Source organism: Trichosurus vulpecula, chromosome 3 (assembly GCF_011100635.1).
Source record: "Trichosurus vulpecula isolate mTriVul1 chromosome 3, mTriVul1.pri, whole genome shotgun sequence".
Lineage (NCBI taxonomy): Eukaryota > Metazoa > Chordata > Mammalia > Diprotodontia > Phalangeridae > Trichosurus > Trichosurus vulpecula.
The window spans coordinates 380,187,103-380,209,387 of NC_050575.1; the positions used below are offsets into that span (position 1 = coordinate 380,187,103).

The following is a 22,285-nucleotide window of genomic DNA, read 5'->3' on the forward strand; positions in this document are numbered from 1 at the left end:
AAGAGAACAGAGAGTCCAAGAGAGAACCTTGAGGCGCATCATCCACAGTGAAGGGACATATCCGTGAAGATCTAACCAAGGAGCCTGAAAAGTAGTCCAAAAGAGAGGAGAACCACCGAAAACAGAGAAGTGTCCTGAAGACCCAGAGGAGAGAGAGCATCCGGGAGGAGAAGTTGGTCAACGGGGTCAAATGCTACGGAGAGGTCAAGAAGGATGATGGTTAAGAAAAGGCAATTAAGAGATCAGGGTAACTGCTAAGTTCTGTTAAATAATGATATTGGAAGCCACGTGGCAAAGAGCTGAGAGAAGAAATGAAGGCAATAAGTACAATTTAAACGGCACGCCCTGAACATGAATTACCCAACAGGTGCCTTCGCACCATCTCTAGCCTTGGATTTAGTTTCATCTCCAGACTATCAGACAGAAAAAATAAAAGGCTAAGCTCCCATCAATGCAGACATTCAACTGGAGATGAAACTTGGGTAAAGATAGCTTGAAAACTAAAGGAACCTAGAAAGACTGGCAGAGTTGCAATCCTGAAACTGAACATGCATTTATTAAACATCTGCTGTGTACGGGGTGGGTACGCTACGTGATAGATGAAATGAAAAGTCCTCACGGAACTTACATTTGGATAAGTGAGACAAAAGTCATTCTCACTCCCCTTGTACTCAGTTCCAAAATTAAGAGCTCAGTAAATATAGTTACTACATAATAATGGCTTACATCTATTCAGCACTGGAGTGTTTATTTTCTCTTGGTTGAAGAGATCTAGAATAGGTCTGAGAAATAAGTACTGTTATCTCCATTTTTAAGTAGGGAAAACTGAGGCTTTAAGAAGTTTTGTGGCTATTTGTCTTTAAGACATCTGGCTTGGTGATGCCTTGACTGCTATTGGAGGTAAAATCACACTGAATCTCCAGCGGTGCAGGGAAACTGTGAGTAAAAGAAATGGGTGGTGGATTAGAACCGAGTAAAGGCACTGTATGTGTATGCAACTTGACTTTTTCTCTGACAAACAATGACTTATATTTTTCCAAATATGGAAAAGCTGTAAAAGTTACTATTATGAAAGACAAAGATACCAGGAAAAGTAAAGGTGTTGCATGTATTTTGTTTTTGGACAAAGAATGGGCATAAAACTGTTTGAGGGCACTAAACAATAAGCAGTTATTTGAGAGAGCAATAAAAACAAGCATTGCTATTGACAATGGAAGAGCTGCTGAGTTCGTCCAAAGGTGCAACTACTCTGATAAATCTAGGTGTTATGAATGTGGAGAAAACAGGTCACCTAAGTTACTCTTGTCCTAAAAATGTGCTTGGAGAACATGAACCATCAAAAAAAGAAAGAAAATTACTGAACTGGAAGAAGAAATTGAAGAAGTGGAAGAAAGTGAAGATGAAGGAGAAACACCTGCTCTTGATAGCCTCAGCCAAGCCATAGCTTTCCAGAAGACCAACAAAGATGCAAGCCTAGTGCAGGGGAACCCTCAACATCAGATGATTCAAGATGCCCAAGGATAAAGAAAAGTGCATATTTATTTCAGTGATGAGGAAGAACTTAGTGATTGAAATTTATTTATTATGTACATATCATTGAAATATAAAAATGTTAAACACAGTTTAATTGGTATTAAAATTACCGTTGGAATTTGGAATATAAGGAAACATGTAACTAACCAGTTTCACACCTTAAAACTAGGATTACAAAGTTTACTTTCACAGGAAACCAAAAAATAATTTAGAAGTATCATGTTTCTAAATTTATTTTAATGGAGTAATAAAAATCCAATTTTGCTTATAAAACTATTACCTTTCTAAAACCATACCTAAATGCAACCTAACCAGTCGCATTCAGTAATAAGAAAACTAAATTGCTAAATATTGTCATGATGCCACTGCAGACATGCATTAAAGAGCTGAAGCTTCATACTTACTATATATAGCTACTAAAAAGTTAAAGCTTTCTTCACATTTCACATATCAACTTGAGCACTTCTCAAATTTAATTTTAAACAAAAGCTTCCTAAAAATTCAAGTCAGTGACTTAATTATATTTAGAAATGTTCTTTACAAGTTCCCAAAAGAATTTTTTAAAGGATGAATGGCAGGATTTGGGGGTAGGGGGGTAGAATTTACTATGTATTCTACTTTAATTTATAAACATAAATTAACTACACAAATAAAAAAAAGTTGTGTGACTTGAAGCAAGTCCCCTTTACCACACCCTTCATTCTCTGCTTCCTAAAAATCAGTAACTGACAGAATTATCCATTAAAGGTGAATGCTACTCCAATGGCCACCAGAAACCTGCCGCTGGCTCCAGGATGATCACTAGTGCAAGCTGGAGGTCATTTTTTTTTTAAAAAAACAGACAACTCTGACTAGGCAAAAGAATAACGATGACCAGAATTTGCCAATCTCTCTTTCAACCCAAAATGTGAGACACACTCAGAAAGTAGGTATTGGGAAAGAGGGAATCACAAGCTGGCCACCATTGATTCCATCATGAACTCATTTCCCTCCAACAAAACACAAAAAATGACTTCTTCAGTCTCCTCCAAATACAAACAGAAGCAAAAAGCCTAAACAAAACACAGTGCCAAGTTCTTGCTTTCTTCATCACCTGTCTTCCTGAGCCATCAAAATAAATTACTCGAATTTAATTAAACAAATATCATTAAGTGTCTGTTCTCATTGGGGTGGGCACTGGGGACACAAAGGTAAAAGTTGCATTCTCACCCCTAACTAGGTAAAACAAATATAGGATGAATGCGATGGAGGCAAACGAGAGAGCCAGACAAAGGGTTAAGAAAACTGAAGGAGCAAGATAACAACTCAACTGGGAAGAATTCAAAGGAAATTGTAAGTCTAAACCAATACCGATAAAGTTCTGGTCTGAATCTAGCTCTCAAAGCATATTTACTTCAATACTCACTGTAAAGAAATCATACAAATCCTCTTTTCACAATTCATAATGGTTTTGATTATCAAATATTTATCAAGTGCAAGGAACAAATGTCAAAAATATACCCAAAGAAGTACAGGCAGAGTTAGCCACTTACCCATGAGCCTGTGAACCTGAAAAGTCAATGAATGCTCAGGTATCCTGACTGCCAACTATTCCTCCCACACTCCTAACACCCCTGGTTCCTACCATGTTTCCTGACAGGGAATGGAGAAAGACCTTCCTCTATCTACCCTAAAGCTAACAAAGTATGCCTGAGGTTAGACATTGTCTTCTTTTTCCTATGAAGCCAGCTGAGCCAACGGGTTTGGTCCCAGACTGCGGCCACTGCAATACCTACAGTAGCACTCCCCTCCGGGTGATACCACTGTTCTAGTTTCCCCATATGTTCTTTGACCATGGGACATTATACCACGAATAACGGCCCACTAGCAGGGTCCTCTTTTTCAAAATTCTTCACTACCTTACTTTTCTTACTTCCAACTCCTTCTCTTCCCCTTCAGGCAAACATGTTCAATGCCTCCTTAATATGAGGACTGGAAAATTTTAAGTTTGCCAACCTGGAGGAAAGAAAAGCAAATGTACCCAAACCAGGAAGCTGACAAAGCACTGGATTCAGAGTTTAAAAACCTGTGTTTGAATCCCAGATCCGCTCCACGTACTACCCGTATAACATTGGGCAAATCGCTTTGATCCACTAGGCCTCAGTTTACTTAACTGTAAAATGACCTTTTAGGGTCACAGACCCTTCCAATTCTAAAAATCCAGGGATTCTTATGGAAGAACAATTGTTAATAGTTGTCAGAAGAGATTGATCCAAAAATGTAATGACAGCAATTACAAATATTCCATAGGAAATTTCTAAGTGAACCTTAAAATTAGTATCTACATTAAAACATCAACTTAAAATATTGGCCAAATTACAACAAACATTAATTAAAGGCCTACTATGTGTTCAAGACACTGTGCCACAACATTTCTGATATTATGGAAATATCCCCTCTTGCATTTCTAACTTTCTGGCTTCCTACCCATACTTTTGACTCTTGTGTTCAACATGCTAAAGAGTCAAAAAATATTTCAGAAGGAAAAAAGGCTGAGGAAGGACAGTGCTCCCCACCCATTCCAGGAAGTTTAGAACTTCTGATCCTGTACAATGTCCACCAGAGCTAGAGAAGGCAAAGAACATTTCAAGTAAACATTCCCATCAGAGGTAGACATGTGTACCTGAACAAAAGCCTAGCCCAAAGAAACAGAAACACCAACTTTTAATGGCTCCCCTTATGGGAGTGCACAGTTCTCAATGCCTTGTGAAAGAAAAGTATTCTAGATCTCTTCAACCAAGAGAAAATAAACACTCCAGAAACTAATCTAAAGCAAAGAGTGAAATCAGCAAGAATCAAGGTTAAGAGCAAGCTACGAGCTACAGCGGAAAAAGCCAAAAACTTAAATACCAGCTCTGCCACTTACTCTCTATGTGACCTTGAGCAAGTCACTGGAGATCTCTGGACCTGTTTCCTCACTTGAAAATGAGGGAATTCAGTCAGATGATCTCTAAAGTCCTTTCAAGCTCTACATCTTATAATCCTATCATACTATCTTTTGAGGAATTGGGTGGTTCTCTTCACCATCGTAAAAGTAAATAGGTTATAGATTTTATCTAAATAAACCTTTTTGTGTGTCATGACAGTCTGGGGAAGCTTCTGGACCCTTTCTCAGAAATATGTTTTTAAATAACAGAAGGAAATTCTAAATTCCAGTGAAAGGTTAATAAAAATAAAAGATCTAAGTATTTTCCTATCCAAGTTTACAGCTTCCTTTGAAATCACGGACTCAGGATAAGAGCCACTGATCTAACCAAGTTAGACAAATACAATAAACACTAGGCAGCTAGAAGAGAAACTGAAGGATCTGTGATTTTATCAACCTGTGGACTCTTTTACACTTTAATGTATCATCCTAGAGACGGCCATAGCCAAAGCCCATCATCCTACAACCAACCGAGTGACAAGACTCTCCAAACTGGATCAGGCCTGTCCTCAGATACAGAGAGGAGGTGTATCACCTGCCTGCACCTGAAGCCTTCACAGCTGGTTAGGTCCTCTAAAATTTCTGTGTTCAACTGTCTGAGAACCAAGAGTCAGGCCCCTGCCACGATGAGACAATGGAAGAGGGCTTTAGTGACATGCTGACCAAAAACCCTAACTTAGGTACCTGGCAGGGTTTACAAGTCCCATTATTATTACTGAGCATTTTGATTTAATGTCCCAAAATGACCATTTAAGCACATATTTGTTCTTCCCAATCCCAGAAGAAAAGGAAAAGTACAGAATGGGATATTTATCTTGCAGACCAGGAGATCGAATGCTTTGTTCAGTGTGAGTGTAATCTATCAGTAAACTTGCCACTAACACTAAGAAATGGGCCTGCTGCTGAGCCTGCTGAGCAGCTCCTGGCAGGTCAGGAAGGCTACTGTGTCCTACACAGAATAAAGCAACAAGGAAATGGTATCTCCAAAGGAAACTGTGCTGACACCCTAACAGGAAAGGTTACCTGTGTGGGACTGGCCTGCTGTAAAATGGTTCTCAGGCACTGAGGGAGCTACTCTGACTATTCATTAGGAAAACTAATTCTTTGTCTTAGTGTCTTCAAGGAATAAACTCTTGTCTAGATGAAATCTGATGCCTATTTTCCATTTTTAATCTTTAAGAGGTAGGGAAAGGAGGATACTATGTAGAAGAAAGCCTGTGCCAACCTTTAGAGTTCATTCTAAGAAAGACAAACAAAATTAGGCTGCATGAGCACATTTATTTCTCTCAAAGCTGGAGACGTGTATGCATTCATATACAGGAGTCATAAGAATGAGCTCAAGGAAAGCACAGTTGAAGAGGACTTTATATCCTCAGAGCAAAGAAGTGTTTCCTTCTCCCTCCCTTCCTGGCTCAGAATGCCTGTGTCAGCCGAAATTATAGTCTCTCTATGTGTTAACCATAATATGAGAACACAATTTCTTAATATAGATTTGTAAAACATGGATGTCATAATAGGACATAAAATAACAAGTGCCAATAGAATAACAAGATAAGAAAAGTCTTATGATTCAAGATGGTGTCCAGTTCAAGGTGCTAGGTCCTTGGCAGAAGAATGTTCCCACTCAGTAAAATCCAGCAGAAGAGCTTGGGTTCACTCAGAGAGCAAAGAGAAGGATGTTTGTTATGCCAGAGCATGAAAAGCATTATGGCAGATTAAGCTTAAAGGGGGCCAAAAAACATCTTTCTCCTGACTGGCCAATCCAGGTTTTAGGGCTTCCTCAGGCGATGGGAGGCTCAGGCTGGTTTGGGGGAGCCCCAGCTGGCTTACACCTGCTATGAGTTAGTAAATAAAAAATTATGAGAACAACCTTACCTTCTCATCTACAAAAAAAAAAAAATAACTGAGTACAGAGTGTAGCAGAAAGAACACTGATTTAGAGGCATGGACAAGATTCAAATTCCAGCTCTTATACTTGCTAGTTGCATGACTTTAAACATTCAATTTAACCTCTTGGGGTCTCAATTTCCTTATGTGTAAAATAAGGGAATTAGACTGGATTACCTAGAAGCATCTTTCTAGATCTGAATGAAATGATCCCCTAGATGGACCTGGAAAGCCACTAGTCAGTGGGAATAGTAAAGGGAAGCCAAATTTCCTGATGACACAAAGGAAATGCAATTGTTCTAAGTTCTTTTCAAAACACCTTTCCCTCCTCACTCTCACACCCTCCATTCCCTACAAACCTTAATTGGTAGTAACTGGCCTAATAGTCTTGCTTCACACCAGGCTACATCCAATACCATTCTAATGTGGCAACTTCAAAAGGATGATTTCAAAGCATTTGAAAAACATTAATAGCCTCAGCCTAGCCCTGATGAGTAAATATCCCCACTTAATAGATGAAGAATCAGAGGCAAAAGATGATGCAACTTATCCTGAATCAAAAAGGAAGACACTGCAAAATTAGGATTAAAAAAACTATTTGCAAAAGGCTATTCTACTGCAAATTAATTTACTGAAGAAAAATTCAACAAACACCGCATCGGGGCTTATGATGTGCAAGCCAAAAGGCAAGAAACACTTCCCAAGGCTGGGCCCAGCCTCCTTCTCCAGCTGTACTTCACATAACTAGCCCTTCACACTGCTGCCAAATTGGCCCACTGGCCAGTCCTAAGCTTCTCCTGCCTGCCACTTCCTACATCCACATGTTCGCATCCACCTTCCCCCACGCTTTGTGCATCAAACATATGACAGCTAATGCGGCAAAGGTAGCAGGAGGATTCAGAATCCTCCTCGTACTTAAGGCTCCACAGAGGGGCCACTTCCTAAATGGGGCCCGCCCAGATCCCCCTGCTCAAAGGGCTCTCTCTCTCCTTGGAGAGCAGTCTATCCTTTGTTCTCCAGTGTATTAGACATTGCTGTAGACATGTTCCATTCTCCCCCTTTCCACATTTGTTTGTAAGCTCATTATAAACAAGGACTCAGCTGTTTTTTAAAATTTGCATTTCTGTCACCTAGCACAGTACCTAATACAGAGAAAGCACTTAAGATTCATTTATTTTTACTATTTAATTCAACATACATCAAATGCCTGGAAGGACAAAGACAAAAAACTATATATTCCAGCCCTGGAGGAGCTTACAATAAAACAGCAACAACAAATTTTCTGGATGTCTTTTGTTTTTATATCATAGGCCTTTTTAAATACACCCTTGCCCCTCACCCCATTATACAAACAACAGAAAAAAGAGAAGGAAAAACAATCAGTCAAGTGACTGTGTCTGATAGCAGACCTGCAGTCCTGCAGACTCCTCGAGAAGAGAGGCAGGCATGTTTCGTTATCTGTTTTCCTGACTGTTATGATGATCAAGATGGCTTACACAATTAAGGTGCAAACAATCAAATAAGAAATTGGAATTATCTAAGAGGCAGCAAAAGGAACAAGTAAAAAGTCTCTATTATGTAGGAAACAACCAATTAAAGCCAAGCCGGGTTTAAGAGCACATTATTAAAGCGAGCACTACACAATAACCAAAGAAGCCCCGAGTGGGATGATCCCCCAGGATGGGCTGCCACGAGTTCATTTCTCTTAGTATTTAAGGTGCTGTTCCACCTTAATCATGGTAGAGAGGTCACTTTTTCTACAAACCTCAAGCAATCCCTTTATCCTCACTGCTTAATCAGTACAGAAGTCCAGGAAAACATAAGTGGGTCATGAAAAAGGGGAATCAAACATTTCCAGGAAATTCACTGAGTGGAGAGTTCACTAAGGAGAAGAAACAAGAAAGAGACCTACAGAACCACCACTTGAAAGGCTCCACTAAGACAAAGAAGGGCACTCCCAGGCAAGGCTGTGAGTCTTTAAAACAAACCCTATCAAATCCTATTTTAATTCATTCAACAAGCATTAATTAATCATTTACTAGGTGCCCAACACTGTGCTAAGACTTAAGTGTGCACTTAGAAAAGAAAGGCAAAAAAACCCCTGCTCTCAAAGAGCTTCACAATCTAACTGAGGAGACAACATGCAAATAACTGTACAAATAAAAGATATGTAAGATAAATACAGGGTAGTCTCAGAGAGATGGCATCAAGGTAAAGGAGGAGCAGGCCAGGCTCTTGTAGAAGGTAGGCCTTTAGCTGAGACTTGGAGCCAGAAAGTGGAGATGAGGAGGGAGAGAGCCCCAGGAATGGGGGACAGTGACAGTGCCCAGAGAAGGAAATGAAATGTCCTTTAGAATATATCATTGAAGATTTTAAAAATTTCCATGCTCAAAGGTCCTACTCTGACAAAAGTAAAAAAAACCGGTCTAGATGATGCCTATGAGTTAGGTGCTACTAGATGGACTCCATCACCTAACACCTACCATTGGTCGTGATCCCCATAACCGCAGCTCACAGCTTTATTGCATTTTAATGTTTACAAAGCTCTTTCTTCACACAGCCCCGGTGAGTCAGAGATAGGACAGGGGATTACAGAAATAAAGTGACTTGCCCAGCCAGAGTCAAAGCAGGATTCCAATGCAGTTCTCCTGATGCTGATGCGTCAGCCTTCTTTCCACGTGACACCAGGCTGCTCTTGGGACAGGTGCTTACATTTTAGTAAGTTCTAATTAGCCTCACTTTGATTGTAATAAGCTGCCTGTGATGAATGTCAGTATGTGGGAACGGGATGTAAAACAGAGAAGTCTCTGTTTCTAAAGCCCTATGCCTGTCTTCCCACAGCCCATCCAATACAAGAAAATGAGAGACAGACAGAGACAGAGGCAAGAGACAGGGATGGACCAAGAGGCTGAAAAAGTCACAAGAGCACAAAGGTAGAGATGGAAGGAACCTGAGACCAACTCCCCCACTTTAAGGAAAGCAAGAGCTGGGCATGAAAGCACAGAAATGAGAAGAGCAAAACCCAAAGCATCAAGATAAAACCACTAGCCCACTTTCCAGCAGTTTGTTTCAAGGAGGTGGAGGCCTACAACCACTGGACTGAGGAATATCGGCCCTGGAGAGAGAAAAGGCTATGTAGTCAGAAGTAGACTTTATTTCAAACAAAGGAGCCTATACGTGCATACATGTACATATGTGTACACACACACACACACACTCACTCTCTCTCTCCCCCCCCACCCCCAAAAGATCTTTTTCCTCTTCTTCCTACTAGAGTGTCTACATGCTACAGACCAATACCATCACTGTTTAGGTGATTTTTGCTGAGCAGTCTGAGTACAGATTAGGGGTTTCTCTTTTGGGGGGATCTTGTCACATCATGCATTCCAGTTACTAAAACAACTCAGAATCTTTATTCTTTGAAATGTGGGGTTATGTCATTTTAAAAGGATTCTCCTCCTTTTCACACCTCAGTCTTCACACGTTATCTTGCTTAACTCCTCCTCCCACATCTACTTCAAGCCCTGCCTAGTTCCATCCATCGGAAGTCAGACAGGTAACTCGAGCAATAATTGTAATCTAACACTCCAAGTCAGAAAAGTCTTCAACTTTTCACTTTTCATCTCTTCAAGTGGAAAAGCTACAGAGCTGCCTTAAAGTAAAAGATGTCATTCTGCCATCTGCTCCACTACATACATTTGGATCCTGACTGCTCAGTTGCCAGACTAGTCTTGTAGCTAATTATTTTTCTCTAGCTTTAAACATATACATATTTTTTCTCTAACTACGCTTAACACCGCTTATTATTTATGACAGTTTCCATTAAGGTCCTTCTCCAATGCCTCATCACAATACAGAGGAGACCATGGGTTCTTTACAACTCTGCCAATGGACCACTGAGCTCTGCCTGGGCCTTCAAAATTAGACCCAGCTCCTGACCATGTATGTGTCATCCTGGGCACTACATGGGGAGCAGCTCAGCACCAGACATGTGGCCACCAAAGGATGAATTATTCTGGTGCAGAAGCTATCTCAGGTGTGGAACAACTGTATTCTTTCTCCATATCAAAGTAATCACCCATTTTATTGTTGTTCAGTCACTTCCAACTCTTTGTGACCCCATTTGGGGTTTTCATGGCAAAGACACTGGAGTGGTTTGCCATTTCCTTCTCCAGCTCATTTTACAGATGAGGAAACTGAGGCAAACAGGATTAAGTGACTTGCCCAGAGTAAGTGTCTGAGGCCAGATTTGAACTCAGGGAGATCAGTCTTCCTGACTCCAGGACTAGCATTCCATCCCCTGCTCCACCTAGCTGCCCGTATCTTTCAAAGTACTTTAGTATTTATAACAAACAACCTAAGTTTTCTCAAATAGCTTAAAGGACAAAGACCAAAATTCTACATGATTTGGTGTTGTTGACAGTAGTTGCCTTGGTGCCCTATAGCCTACTTAGTAGTGCCATCTCATTTACTAAAAAACCTCAACAACTCAGTTCCACGTATTAAAGCAACTTAAAGACTTTGATCTTAAACACTGTGGAATTGGCAACACACCTGCTGAAGGTCCATGTCCCAAGCCCCAGTTTAGTTAATAAAAGCCAATGGGAATTTTTGGTTACTGAGGCGTATCACACTGGAAAAAGGCCCAGGTCACTTGGCTGAAACTATAAACAGTTCAAATTCCACTAATTCAAAGCAAACACAAATTCATTTTCGGAATTGAATCCCACAAAGATCAAAAATTCCAGATCATTGGCTGATCCCCAAAATAACATCACAAACTAACGAGTGCATCTCCAATTTGCCATTCTCCCTCCAACCGTATTCTAGATTACAGCCTCATAAGATAGACAGGAATCCTATCATGGCTTTATATCAAGAGGATTCCCTTCCCACAATAGATCTAGAGAACAGAACAAACGTTCTTTTGACTAGTGACTCACCAGGCAGTCTGTTCATGTTGACACCTTGGGCTGAGAGTCCTATTCCCATGTACCTTAAAAAAAAAATAATGTTGGTTAGCACACAATTATCCTTCCCCCTCCTGAAAGCTTCTTAGGGGAAGAGAAGAAGGAGAATGGAAAGAGTAACAAACTAGAAAAAATGGTTAAAGCATCAAGGCTTTTGGGGGAGTCTGAATTCTAATGCTCAAGTGAAAAGTATCTTAAAGCAGTGGAAGAAGCAAGGCAGTCTATCAAACTGGAAACGTCAACCTCTATTTTCAAGGCTAACCGGCTTCAAGTAATTGACAACTAATCTTAGTTTTTAAATGCCAGCAAAAGTAGCTCCCAGGAGCTGACAAAAATGAAAGCCAATAAGAACTGGTATTGTATTTACTGGCACAGCAATACAGATGACTGAGTCCCACAGGAAAGTGGCTCTGCAGAAGTGACCCAGATTTGATATAGAAAAATAAGGACATAACCTAACTGGATATTGATCACACGATCGTGCTTTACAGCCCTCCTAGGCCCCCACACGAGTGTTACAGGCTCTCTGGCACTCCTACTATTCTGGGCATGATGGCCTGAGGTGTAGTATAACCTTCAAACACCAGCGAGGGCCCTGCCAAAGGCTATTAGAGCAAGGTGACCCTCCTTCATGAGCCCACTCACCATATACAGCATTCAGCTTGACATTTTTTTAAAGGCTTAATGAGGATAATGCAACTATGTCCCTTCCCTTTCAGATATAATGGTCCTTGAGAGTAGAACCCACCTTAGCATAACATCATATGGCTTGTGGCTTCACAGGATTTAAAGCTTACTAAGTAACAGTTCCAAAGACCTAGAAGGGGAGCAGCTACGTGGTGCAGTAAGTAGAGCACCCGCCCTGGAGTCAGAAGGACCTGAGTTCAAATCCAGTCTCAGACACTTGACACACTTACTAGGTGTGTGACCTTGGGCAACTCACTTGACCCCAATTGCCCTGCCTTCCCCCCTCCAAAAAACAAAACAAAGACCTAGAAAACCCGGCTAAGTTTCACTATTACGCAAGGTTCTGATTTTCTTTTGAGAAAAGTCCCAAAAGAACATTTACATTTGTAAATGGGCTCCCTCCTGCTGAATCATCCCACTTAAGGACCTCTCTATTGAGTCACTGTGGCACAGAGGCAACCCATGGGTTCACAAAGACTTCCAGAGGAACACAAGCTGTGGCTGTAAGGGCCCTGAATATGGACAGACTTTATATGTCCATCCTCTGAGGATCAACCTAGCCAAGTTCAGTTTGCCCCACGGATAATGAATGTTTTGGACACAGTCTTCTCCAAGTAAGATTTAACAAGCATTTTACAAACCTGATCTCACTTGAACCTCAAAATAACTCCGGGAGGTAGGTAGTGTAACTACTCATTTTACAGAAGAAGGAATGAAGTTCAAAGAGGTTCTTCAAAAATTAAAAAATATTCATGAAGCATCTACTATGTGTTAAATATTAGGTATGAAAAGTTGATAAAATCTGTAGTTGTAGCCCTCAAGAAACATCCAAGCTAAAAAATGGCAATGGTTAAATGATTTGTAAAAATCGCAAAGTTATTAAGTGGCAGGGCCCAACCCAAAAGTCTAGCCTACTTTCTTCCCACAAGAACCCCAACAATGCTGGCTGTGGAGCTCAATGAGTGAGAGAAGATTTTTGCCAGGAAAGATCATATCTATATATCTATATCCCCAGCATCTAGCACAGCACCTTAAAACATGTGAGCACTGACTGGCTGATTCAGTCATGGAAGGGACTAGGTGATCAGCTATTCCTTTCAACCTGAAGATTCTATGATTCTGTCAAAAGCTGAACACTGAACTACCTCCAGATAAGTTTTACAGTTAAAACTTCTTCATATGGCATTCCCGGAGCACTTCTCTCTCACACACATGTATGTGTGCATGTGTATATATGTATAGCTATACATGCAAGCACACATGTGTACATATGCATGTGTGTATATACATGTGTGTGTATATGTAGACCTGTATATGCATATATGCATACACACATATCATTAGTCCTTTAGGCAAATAGATGAGGAAATAATGAATTAACCAAGTCATACACACAGCAATCTCAACCATTCAAAACACAGTCAAAACTAAGAAAGTCAAAAAGGCCTCCAAATCGTAACAATATATCAACACTATTGTTGAAAACAAAAAAAAGCCACTGAGCACTTTCCTAGATGCTGACACTGTATCGCAAAGGCCACAGACTCAGTAAGCCCTTCAGATTCTCACTCAGAGGCTATCTAATCTTGCTTTACAAATAATTCTAACCAGTATAGTTATTTGGTTTCATAGCCTATAACAGAATGGAAGCAAGTTAGAGGTGTGAAGAGCGGACATTGCTAGACGCAGATTCACTGCCCTCAGTATAAAATGACTGACAGCCTGAAAAGAAGCAAGAATGTAAAAGCACCTAAGTCTGAGGCCATCTGGGGGGGAAGGAAGGGGGGAGTGGGGTAGCATGGGAAGCCTTGCATTACAGCACATAATGTTAAATACTGTTCATGATGATGCTAAGTCACTAGGAAAAGGTTAAATTATGTTCATCATATTGCTTAAGAAAGCAGAAACCAAAGAAAGAATAAACAAAAATTACAATAATATAAATGAAAACTATGCTAAGAGGCAACTAGTCTCAGATTAAATACTATAACCAATTTTATTTCAGAAGGACAAGTGACAAAAAATACCTTTCTCCTCTATATAAACAGGCCAAGGACTATAGGTGTAGAATGTTGCATAAGCTCTGATTCAAATGTACTGGGGTTCTGTTTAACTGCTTTTCTTTGTTAACAAAGGAGGGATCTGAGAGAATCTATCGGAAAATTACTAGAATATAAAACAAAAGGTATCAAGAAACTTAAAAAAAAAAAGGAAGCAGAGATGTGTGCAATACATTTTAGAGACATTTCCATTCAAAATGGTTAAAATTTTAAAAAGACTTGGCACTCAAAGGAATGAGCTTTAGTTATTGGTAAAATTCTCTTCTGTAGGAACACTTCACTGCTCAACAATGCCAGATGAATGAGGTATCAATGCAACTACCTCTCACCAATCAATTCAAAGGAAGTCGGCATGGGGCACTAGATTAGCATGCTGTTTTGGAGAACGGTTAACTACAGGTGGGATAGACGGTAACACTGAACTAGACATGAAGGGGAATGTGGCTCCTCTTCTGAAAAGCAGATTGTTCTGTGAGTGAATTGTTTTGGCAATCAGAGGATGGATGCCTTCTACAGAAGCAGGATCTGGTGGTGAAGGAGGTCTCTCTCCCTAAGCTGTCCCAGCTGCTCCAAGACCCACTGTCTCATTCTGAGCCAGGACACCATCTAGGGACCAAAAAATACTATGACCTATTCAGCATACGTAAGCAGAGGAAAAAAAAAAAACCAAGGTCTGACAAGTAATTCTGATAACATGTCAATGATTTAACAAATGCAGAAAGTTAAAAAAAGATAAACAGAATTTGGAGCCGTTTCCCTACTGCAGAAAGACAAATAGGCTTATTTTCTATAGCAGTCCTTAGAATGTAGAATTGGTTTCTTAAAGTCTATAGAATATGTGGATGCTGCAATACCTAGTCAGACCATGACTCACTCAAATAAGAGATGTATCTTAGAGTCAGGAGGACCTGAGTTCAAATGTGACCTCAGACACTTGACACACTTACTAGCTGTGTGACCTTGGTCAAGTCGCTTAATCCCAATTGCCCTGACTTTCCCCCCCCCAAAAAAAAAGAAAGAAAAAATAATAATGTCAAATAAGAGATGCAAATATTGTCAACCAATTGTCCAGTTACAAAGAGAAGTTGCTAATGCTGGTAGATTTCCTATTAGGTTATAGTATGAACCCTTCCCCGGTAACACAAATATGTTTCTCCAGCTTTTATACTTCAGAGGATGCCAAAGGTAGGCTTCTGTCCTTTCAACTTCTGAAACAACCAAGTAGCAAATTGCCTCAAACATTCAAGAGGTTCTGGCCCCCCAAATATCTTTGTCTTTCTCTCTCTCTCTCACTCACTCACACACACACACATCATAGCTGTTATAGCTGTTCCTTGGGAAGGAAAGGACTATAGAGCTATTTCTTCATGTGACCAGAGTGGTCATGACAGATCATTTGGCGACCTGCTCATTCACTCCTGAGGGTTTCAGCAGAAACTCTCTTTAAGATCCAACAACTCCCCAAGTTAAGTCATGCTACCTGGGTACAAACTTACTAATTTACCAAATAAGAGAAACCCTTCAGTCTTCATGGTGTCATAAGAAAAAAGTTTGAGATAAATGTGCTTGTCAAACCATTGACGAAGGCTCCAATGCAAAAAAGAGCAATTACCATGCGTGATTCTTCTTCATTCTCAACAAACATTCACTGAACACCTACTATGTGCAAAGCACTGTGCTAGGTGATGGATTCCCTCAGTAACCTGGAAACAGCCTTTAGAGATGACATAGAGATAACAGAGATCATAGAAATCACAAGATTTAGATTATGGCATCCAAAGCCCTTCATAATTTAGCCCTTTATAACCATACTCCCCTACACATATGTTTCAATCCAGGTCACTAGCCTCTGGGATCTTTTTCATACAAGCCTGTTTTTCTGCTTCAGCTCCAGGCATTTTCTTCGCTCTAGACATGGCTGTCCTCCAAGCCTCTTCCACTCTGACTCCTAACTTCCCTAAGGTTCCTTTCAGTCCCAACTAAAATGCCATCTTCTACAGGAAGCCTTTCCCACTTCCTATTCTAGTGCCCTCCCTCTGTTACTTATTTTCAATTCACCTGTGTATAGCTTGCTTTGTACATATTCGTTTGTGACTGTGAACTCCTTGAGGGCAGGAATTGTCTTTTGCCGCTTTTTGTATCTCCAGCGAAGTGCCTGACACATAACAGGCACTTGATAAATGTTTATTGATGATTAATTTTACAGATGAAGAAACTAAGGTCCATAGAAGTTAAGCAATTTGTCCAGGATTGTTACTGGGGTCATCACTAACTCTGCCTCCCCTACATGATCCAAAGCATTTTTAAAATTTAGATTTTTATTCACATCTTTTGTTTTTATATCCCATCATCTCCCACTTTATCCCTCTACCCCACCCCAACACCATCCCCAAGAGAACCATTCCTTAGAACAAAAAGTTTCAAAACAAAAAACAGGAGTAGCAACAATCACCATCAACTGATCCAAAGCATTTTGAAAGCCATGATAAAGGAAGGTCAGGGAGCTCTGGATTCAAACCTAACCTTTGACACATACTGGCTATAAAATACTGGGCAAGCCACTTAACCTCTCAATACCCTAGGCCAGGGGTGGGGTACCTGCAGGCTCTCTAGTGGCCCTCTAGTTCCTCAAGTGAGGCCTTTAGACTGAATCCAAAATTCACGGAACAATTCCTGGGCCTAGGCAAATCTCTCTCTATATATTGGTACAGGGAGAGAGGGAGGTTTCTCACTGGGAGTTCCCTAAACCTACAAAAATCACACATCCATTCTCTATCTTCATCAAAGCCTCAGAATCAGAAAGCAGGAATCCTACTATTCTATGATTAAAGATACTAGCGGAAGTACATTAAAAACTAATTTTCTGGAACTTAAGTAGAAGTCCTATACAGCTAACTACAGGAGGTGGAGGAGAGGTCAGTTTGGAAGAGATCCTCAGAGAAGTTCTCTTTATACTCATCCCTGTTACTCAAACAAGAGGCCAACTGAACCAACAAAGGAAGGACAGGCAAGGAGAGGGGATTCTGTTCATCTCCACATCACCCACTTAGAACCTTGGAAATACGTCTTCCACTTTCGACCCATTTCTTCCTTCCCACTCAGTATTCTTAATGAAAAAAGAAACAATATAGGTCCTCTTTTTCACTTCAGGAAGGTCTCTAAGATTCCAGCTTGTTTAATATTGGCCAAAGTTTGGTGACTCAAAGTCACACTTATGCTAGGGCCACTGTCCTCCAAACAGATGGGCCCTCACCTGAAGGAAATATGGACTCTACTGTAAAAATTTCCAAAAGGGCAACTCTTAGTCACTTCACAGTTACACCTCAGACCACTTCACTGATGGGGACGTTTGTTTAAGAAAGGGAAATACCTGAGGATTCCTTACTTAGAAATGGCATTCATCCTGAGGCCTTTGCAGTCAAAGAACCCCAAATGGGGCAATGTCCAATGATGGACCATCAAGCTCAGCCTACTTATTTTCTTAAGATGAGGAAACTGAGGCCCAAAGGGGACCAAGAACCTGCCTAAGACAATACAAGCAGTAAACAGCAGAGCCAGGGCTCCAGCCCAGGTCTTTGACTCCTTGTCCAGTACACATATCCTCCCAAAGGTCCCCACTTCTAGAGCAAGCTGGGGGCTCTTAGCTGTCTTCCCCTAAATCCCCTTGTAGTTACTTCTCCACTTAGAGGCTGTATTTAAGTCAAAGTAGGGTAGGGGCCATTGTGTTTCTGTGTTTTAGAAAGGGAGGAAAAACCTTTCTTGGAAGCTTGTTTGCTCTTTGCAGTGTTAGCACCTGGCCAGGTGTACACACTTAATGTTTATTGAATGCAACTGAACTGCATCATCAGGGCTCTGTAATAGGCTGATAACACAAGGCCACCTAGTCCACCCCATATCTAGGTCATCCCTGACAAGCAATCATTCAGCCTACATTTAAATACCTCCAATCATGAGGAACTCACCAACTCCAGAAGCAGTTCCTTCCTCTTTGGGACATGTCAGCATAGTGAAATCATTTTTTGATATGCTCCCTTCAGTAATTTATAAAGTAGAAAAGGGTATGATTCTTGCTCCTAAATTATGAGGCTTCATTAGAGCTTTTCAAATATATTCCTAAATTAAATGAGAGCAGGGACTATTTTTTCCTTTTTGACTTGGTGTGTTCAGATGCTGGCACAGTTCTTTGTAAATGACAGGCACTTAATAATTGCTGGATTCATTTATTCCTCCAAAAAAAATCATTAACATTTTATATATGCAAGGTACTTAGCATACATGCTGGTTTGGCTTGTTGTGCTTAGAAAGGGAGAGCAACCCCTTTGTGAAGTTTTCTAAAATTTGCTCACAATTAAAAGGTAGCACTTTTGCATGCTGGAAAGCCAGGCTATTGACAAGGGCTGTCAATGTAACCACTGGTATTTGGACAATAAGGCTTGTATTCATCTTGGACCCAAACACAAACACTAAAGTAACCTCTAACTTCATGTTGCTAAGTCCCCTGGACTCTTGTTTTGAACTGCTCTATGTGTAACTGAAACCTGGGGATTGGGAAGGCTCATAAACGTAGGTGTCAACTTCCTTCTGCCAGTCTGCCTGTGTCTCAGCCCCTCTGCCCACTGTTCAGGTAAATGAACAGTGACCTAATTACACTAAGGCTACCAGTGCTGCAGGGCAGTCTAAGGCTATCACAGGATCCGTGGCTCTGAGGGTGGGAAGAACTTGAGAGAACTAATCCAATCTCCTTATTTTATAGGAGAGAAAGCTGTGAGGCCCATAGAGGTTGTGACTTCCCCAAAGTCACGTGGCTAGTAAGAAGCAGGCCTAAGATCTGAAGGCTGCTCCTCTTGACACCAGATTTTGTGTTCTGTCAGTTACAACACACTGCCTCAATATCCAATACAAAAGTATTGAAGGTCAAAATTATACTCTATCCCCAAAGCTCTCAGACCCAGGGAGCTGGAGCAGAAGAAAGCCAAATTTTCTAGTAACCATGTGCTCCATGAAGGAATTCCCAGTATTCCTCAGGAAAAGAGAAAGATCCCAATGCTGACTGGCAGGTGTGGCATCATGGGTCATCACTACAGGAAGCTACCACTACTTTCCCTGATCAGTCTTATTAGCTTCTTGTCTCTGTAAAGAACTGGAGAGTTGGACCTGAGGACTTCTAAGCACTCATCCCTCTTGGACAACTTATGTTCTAAGGTCCCTTCCAGTTCTATGACCCTGCCTTAGTAGAGGGGCTCTGAAGAAAGGCTTATGACACAATATCCTCATGAGGTAAGGAGGTCATCAGATACTATTTTCTTGAGGTACTAACAGGTTAAATGCTTTGTCTAAGGTCACAAAACCAGCAGCAGAACACGGGCCACAACCATCATTTCATTTCTCCATCAGCCAGTTCCCATTGTTGTTTCTCAAGCAGTCCGTGCAACTTTGAAATGTCTTCTCCAAAAAGGCACTTAGTACACATGCTAGAGTTTAATTTTTTATCGGTCACCTGTGCATGATTTCCCTAGCCAGAGTAAAACCTCCATGAGGGCAGAAACCATGTTTTATATCCCCTCTACAAACAGTAAGAACTGAATACCTAAGCAAGGTACTACAGAGTTTTAGGCTAATCAGTCCCAGCTCTCTAAGTGCTTACAAAGACTACAATGATGAAAAAAGTGAAGGAAACAGAGAACACCCAATAAAAGCATGGATGTAGTGAGACACCACTGGAGTTGGGGTGAGAGGACCAGCTTTAATTCAACAGGTACATGGATAAGTAAATACCGTACACAGAAATGAAGGAAAAAAAACAGGTAAGATCCCACAGCTTGCTTAGAAAGTGAAAACCTTTGGGAGAAAACATGCACTGGTCAAGGAGTGGAAGACCTAGTCTTGAGCCCTGGATCTGCCATTTACTACCTGTATTAACTTAGGCAAGATCAACTGTCCAATCTCAGCTCACGAAGACCTTGAGTAAGAAGCCTGAAGAACCTGAGTGGCACAGTGGATAGAGTGCCAGGCCTGGAGTCAGGAAGCCTCATCCTCTTGAGTTCAAATCTAGCCCCGGACACTTGCTAGCTGGGTGACCCTGGGTAATTCACTTAACCCTGTTTGCCTCAGTTTCATTTGTAAAATGAGAAGGAAATGGCAAACCACTTCAGGATCTTTGCCACGAAAACCCCAAATGGGGTCACAAAGAGTTGGACACACTGAAAAAACTGAACAACAACAAAAGAAGCGTCACTTACCTATATGACTCAGTTTTCTTATTTGTAAAATAGAATGGGGATTTGTAAGATGGGAGGGGTGATTTCAACACCTCTGAACTCACCTTTACCTAACTCCTGGGTACAGGCCAAACCAGATAAAAATATAATTGGGAAAAGTTTCAAAAAATAGACAAAAACACCATACAACCTAGATAATGTTAATTTGTGGTTTTATAAGTCACTGTGCTCCAGCAGGGATCCATTTCTATTTGAGCTGGACACCACTGAACTACACAATCCTTAAGGTTCATTTAGTTCTACAACTATGATCCAATGATAGTCAAGGATAAGTGGCGGGTAGAGGAGGAAGAAGAGGACTAACTCAAAGAGAGTACCACTCTTAGCTGGCTCTCTTGATGGTACAGCATGGCTGTCCTTAGGATCCCCAAAAGAGTCAAGAAGAGAACCTAGAGATTCATCTTGCACGGGTCAAAAGGATATGCCAAGGCCAAGCAAAACTGTCACGAACCAAGAGGCACTGATATAACAAGGGGCAAAAATGATACCCAATATTGGTTATGGAAGCAATAAAACAAAGCACATGCTGCTGAAGAGTCAGGAAGTTCTGGGTACAATGTCAAAAAGCTGGAAGTGCTCCCAATGCACAACAAGCATTTCTACATAGAGACTGCTCATAGAATTTCCAAGACAGACTACCAGGGTAGCTTCAAAACAAACATGCCGAATTTATTAAATTCCTTTTTTTAATGCACACCCTATGTAATAGTGTCATGGTTTTACATACATTCTGCTTTTTTTCTACTTCTGAAGACATAGAATACTCATGTTTCACCATGTTCATCAATTACAGAACAGCAAAAAAAAAGTTTTTAATTAAAACAACAGGACTTTCATGTAAGAATGGAAGTCACTATGGAAAGAGGTCAGCTGGCCATCAAGATCAATCCAAACTCTACACAGAGAAGCCAAGAAAATGAGAAAATAGCTTTGTGCTTTTTGATCTGTGTTACAGAAAACCTCAAATTACAGTAACAAGAAGTTTGTTTACACCACCAAGCTAAAGTAAAACTGTGAGCTCTTCACCTTCAATTTAATCTCAGAATTTCAGGAGCTACAATATCCACCGCCATATCAAAATGATTTCTTTAAGAAGGGAATGATTAAAGAAAATTCACTCTCCAAGTTTGAGGTATGTCAATGTAATGGAATAATAGTGAGACATAACAAAGGATGAACCGGAAGAATTTGGAGAAGTGCGGGGAGGTGTGAACAAACTGATGCAGGGTGAAATAAAAAGAAAACAATATGCATAATGACTGTAACAGTGTAAATGGAGGAAAAAACAAAACAAAACAAAACCTTATGTAATTATCTTGATCAAGTGTAGCCCCAGAGAAGAGCTGAAAAAATGTACCTCCCTCCCCTCATCACCAAGACAAGAACTAGGGTATGGAACGCTGCATATGCTGTCAGATAGGGTGGGAGTGTGGCTTGATTTTGCTGAACCGTTTTGCTTTCTCTTTTTTAATCTTTCTTACAACAAAGATGGAGAAGAAAGGACATATTTGGAAATGAAGGTGATATAAAGACAGGGATAACAATAAAAATCTTTTTTTTAAATTTATTCTAATCAACCAGGAATGATGTCATCAAATCTTCAGAAACTGAATGTTGTCTTCTTCCCCACCAATGCTTTCAAGTTTAAATTCAAGCTATGGCAAGACAGGTAAACACAAAAAAGAAAAGTTGGGGGGAAAAAAGTTCTTGGATCAGAATAAACAGAGGCTTCTCTGGCTGTTGGTTAAAAATAAATACGTTGGCAGTTCAAAAAGCCTACACTATATTCTTCAGAAGGATTCTGATATATCAAATGCTTGTTTGCCGAGGACTCTTTGGGCAGTTTTCTCATTTTGAGAAATCCTAATTTCTTTTTTGTAATTCTCATCTATTCCCCAAATGCTC

The 22,285-nt window shown here is 40.5% G+C and overlaps 1 protein-coding gene and 1 pseudogene across 2 annotated transcripts in view; one reads left to right on the top strand and one right to left on the bottom strand.

The window, feature by feature from the left end:
• The window catches only part of RANBP10 (RAN binding protein 10), a 140,850-nt gene that overhangs the window by 107,733 nt on the left and 10,832 nt on the right, over window positions 1-22,285 (bottom strand). For both annotated transcript variants that reach the window (XM_036748810.1, XM_036748809.1), the window contains exon 3: window positions 11,329-11,381. In XM_036748810.1, the coding sequence (XP_036604705.1) occupies window positions 11,329-11,381 (53 nt within the window). The remainder of the gene's footprint in view (window positions 1-11,328; window positions 11,382-22,285) is intronic.
• Window positions 952-1,574, top strand: LOC118841415 (annotated as a pseudogene).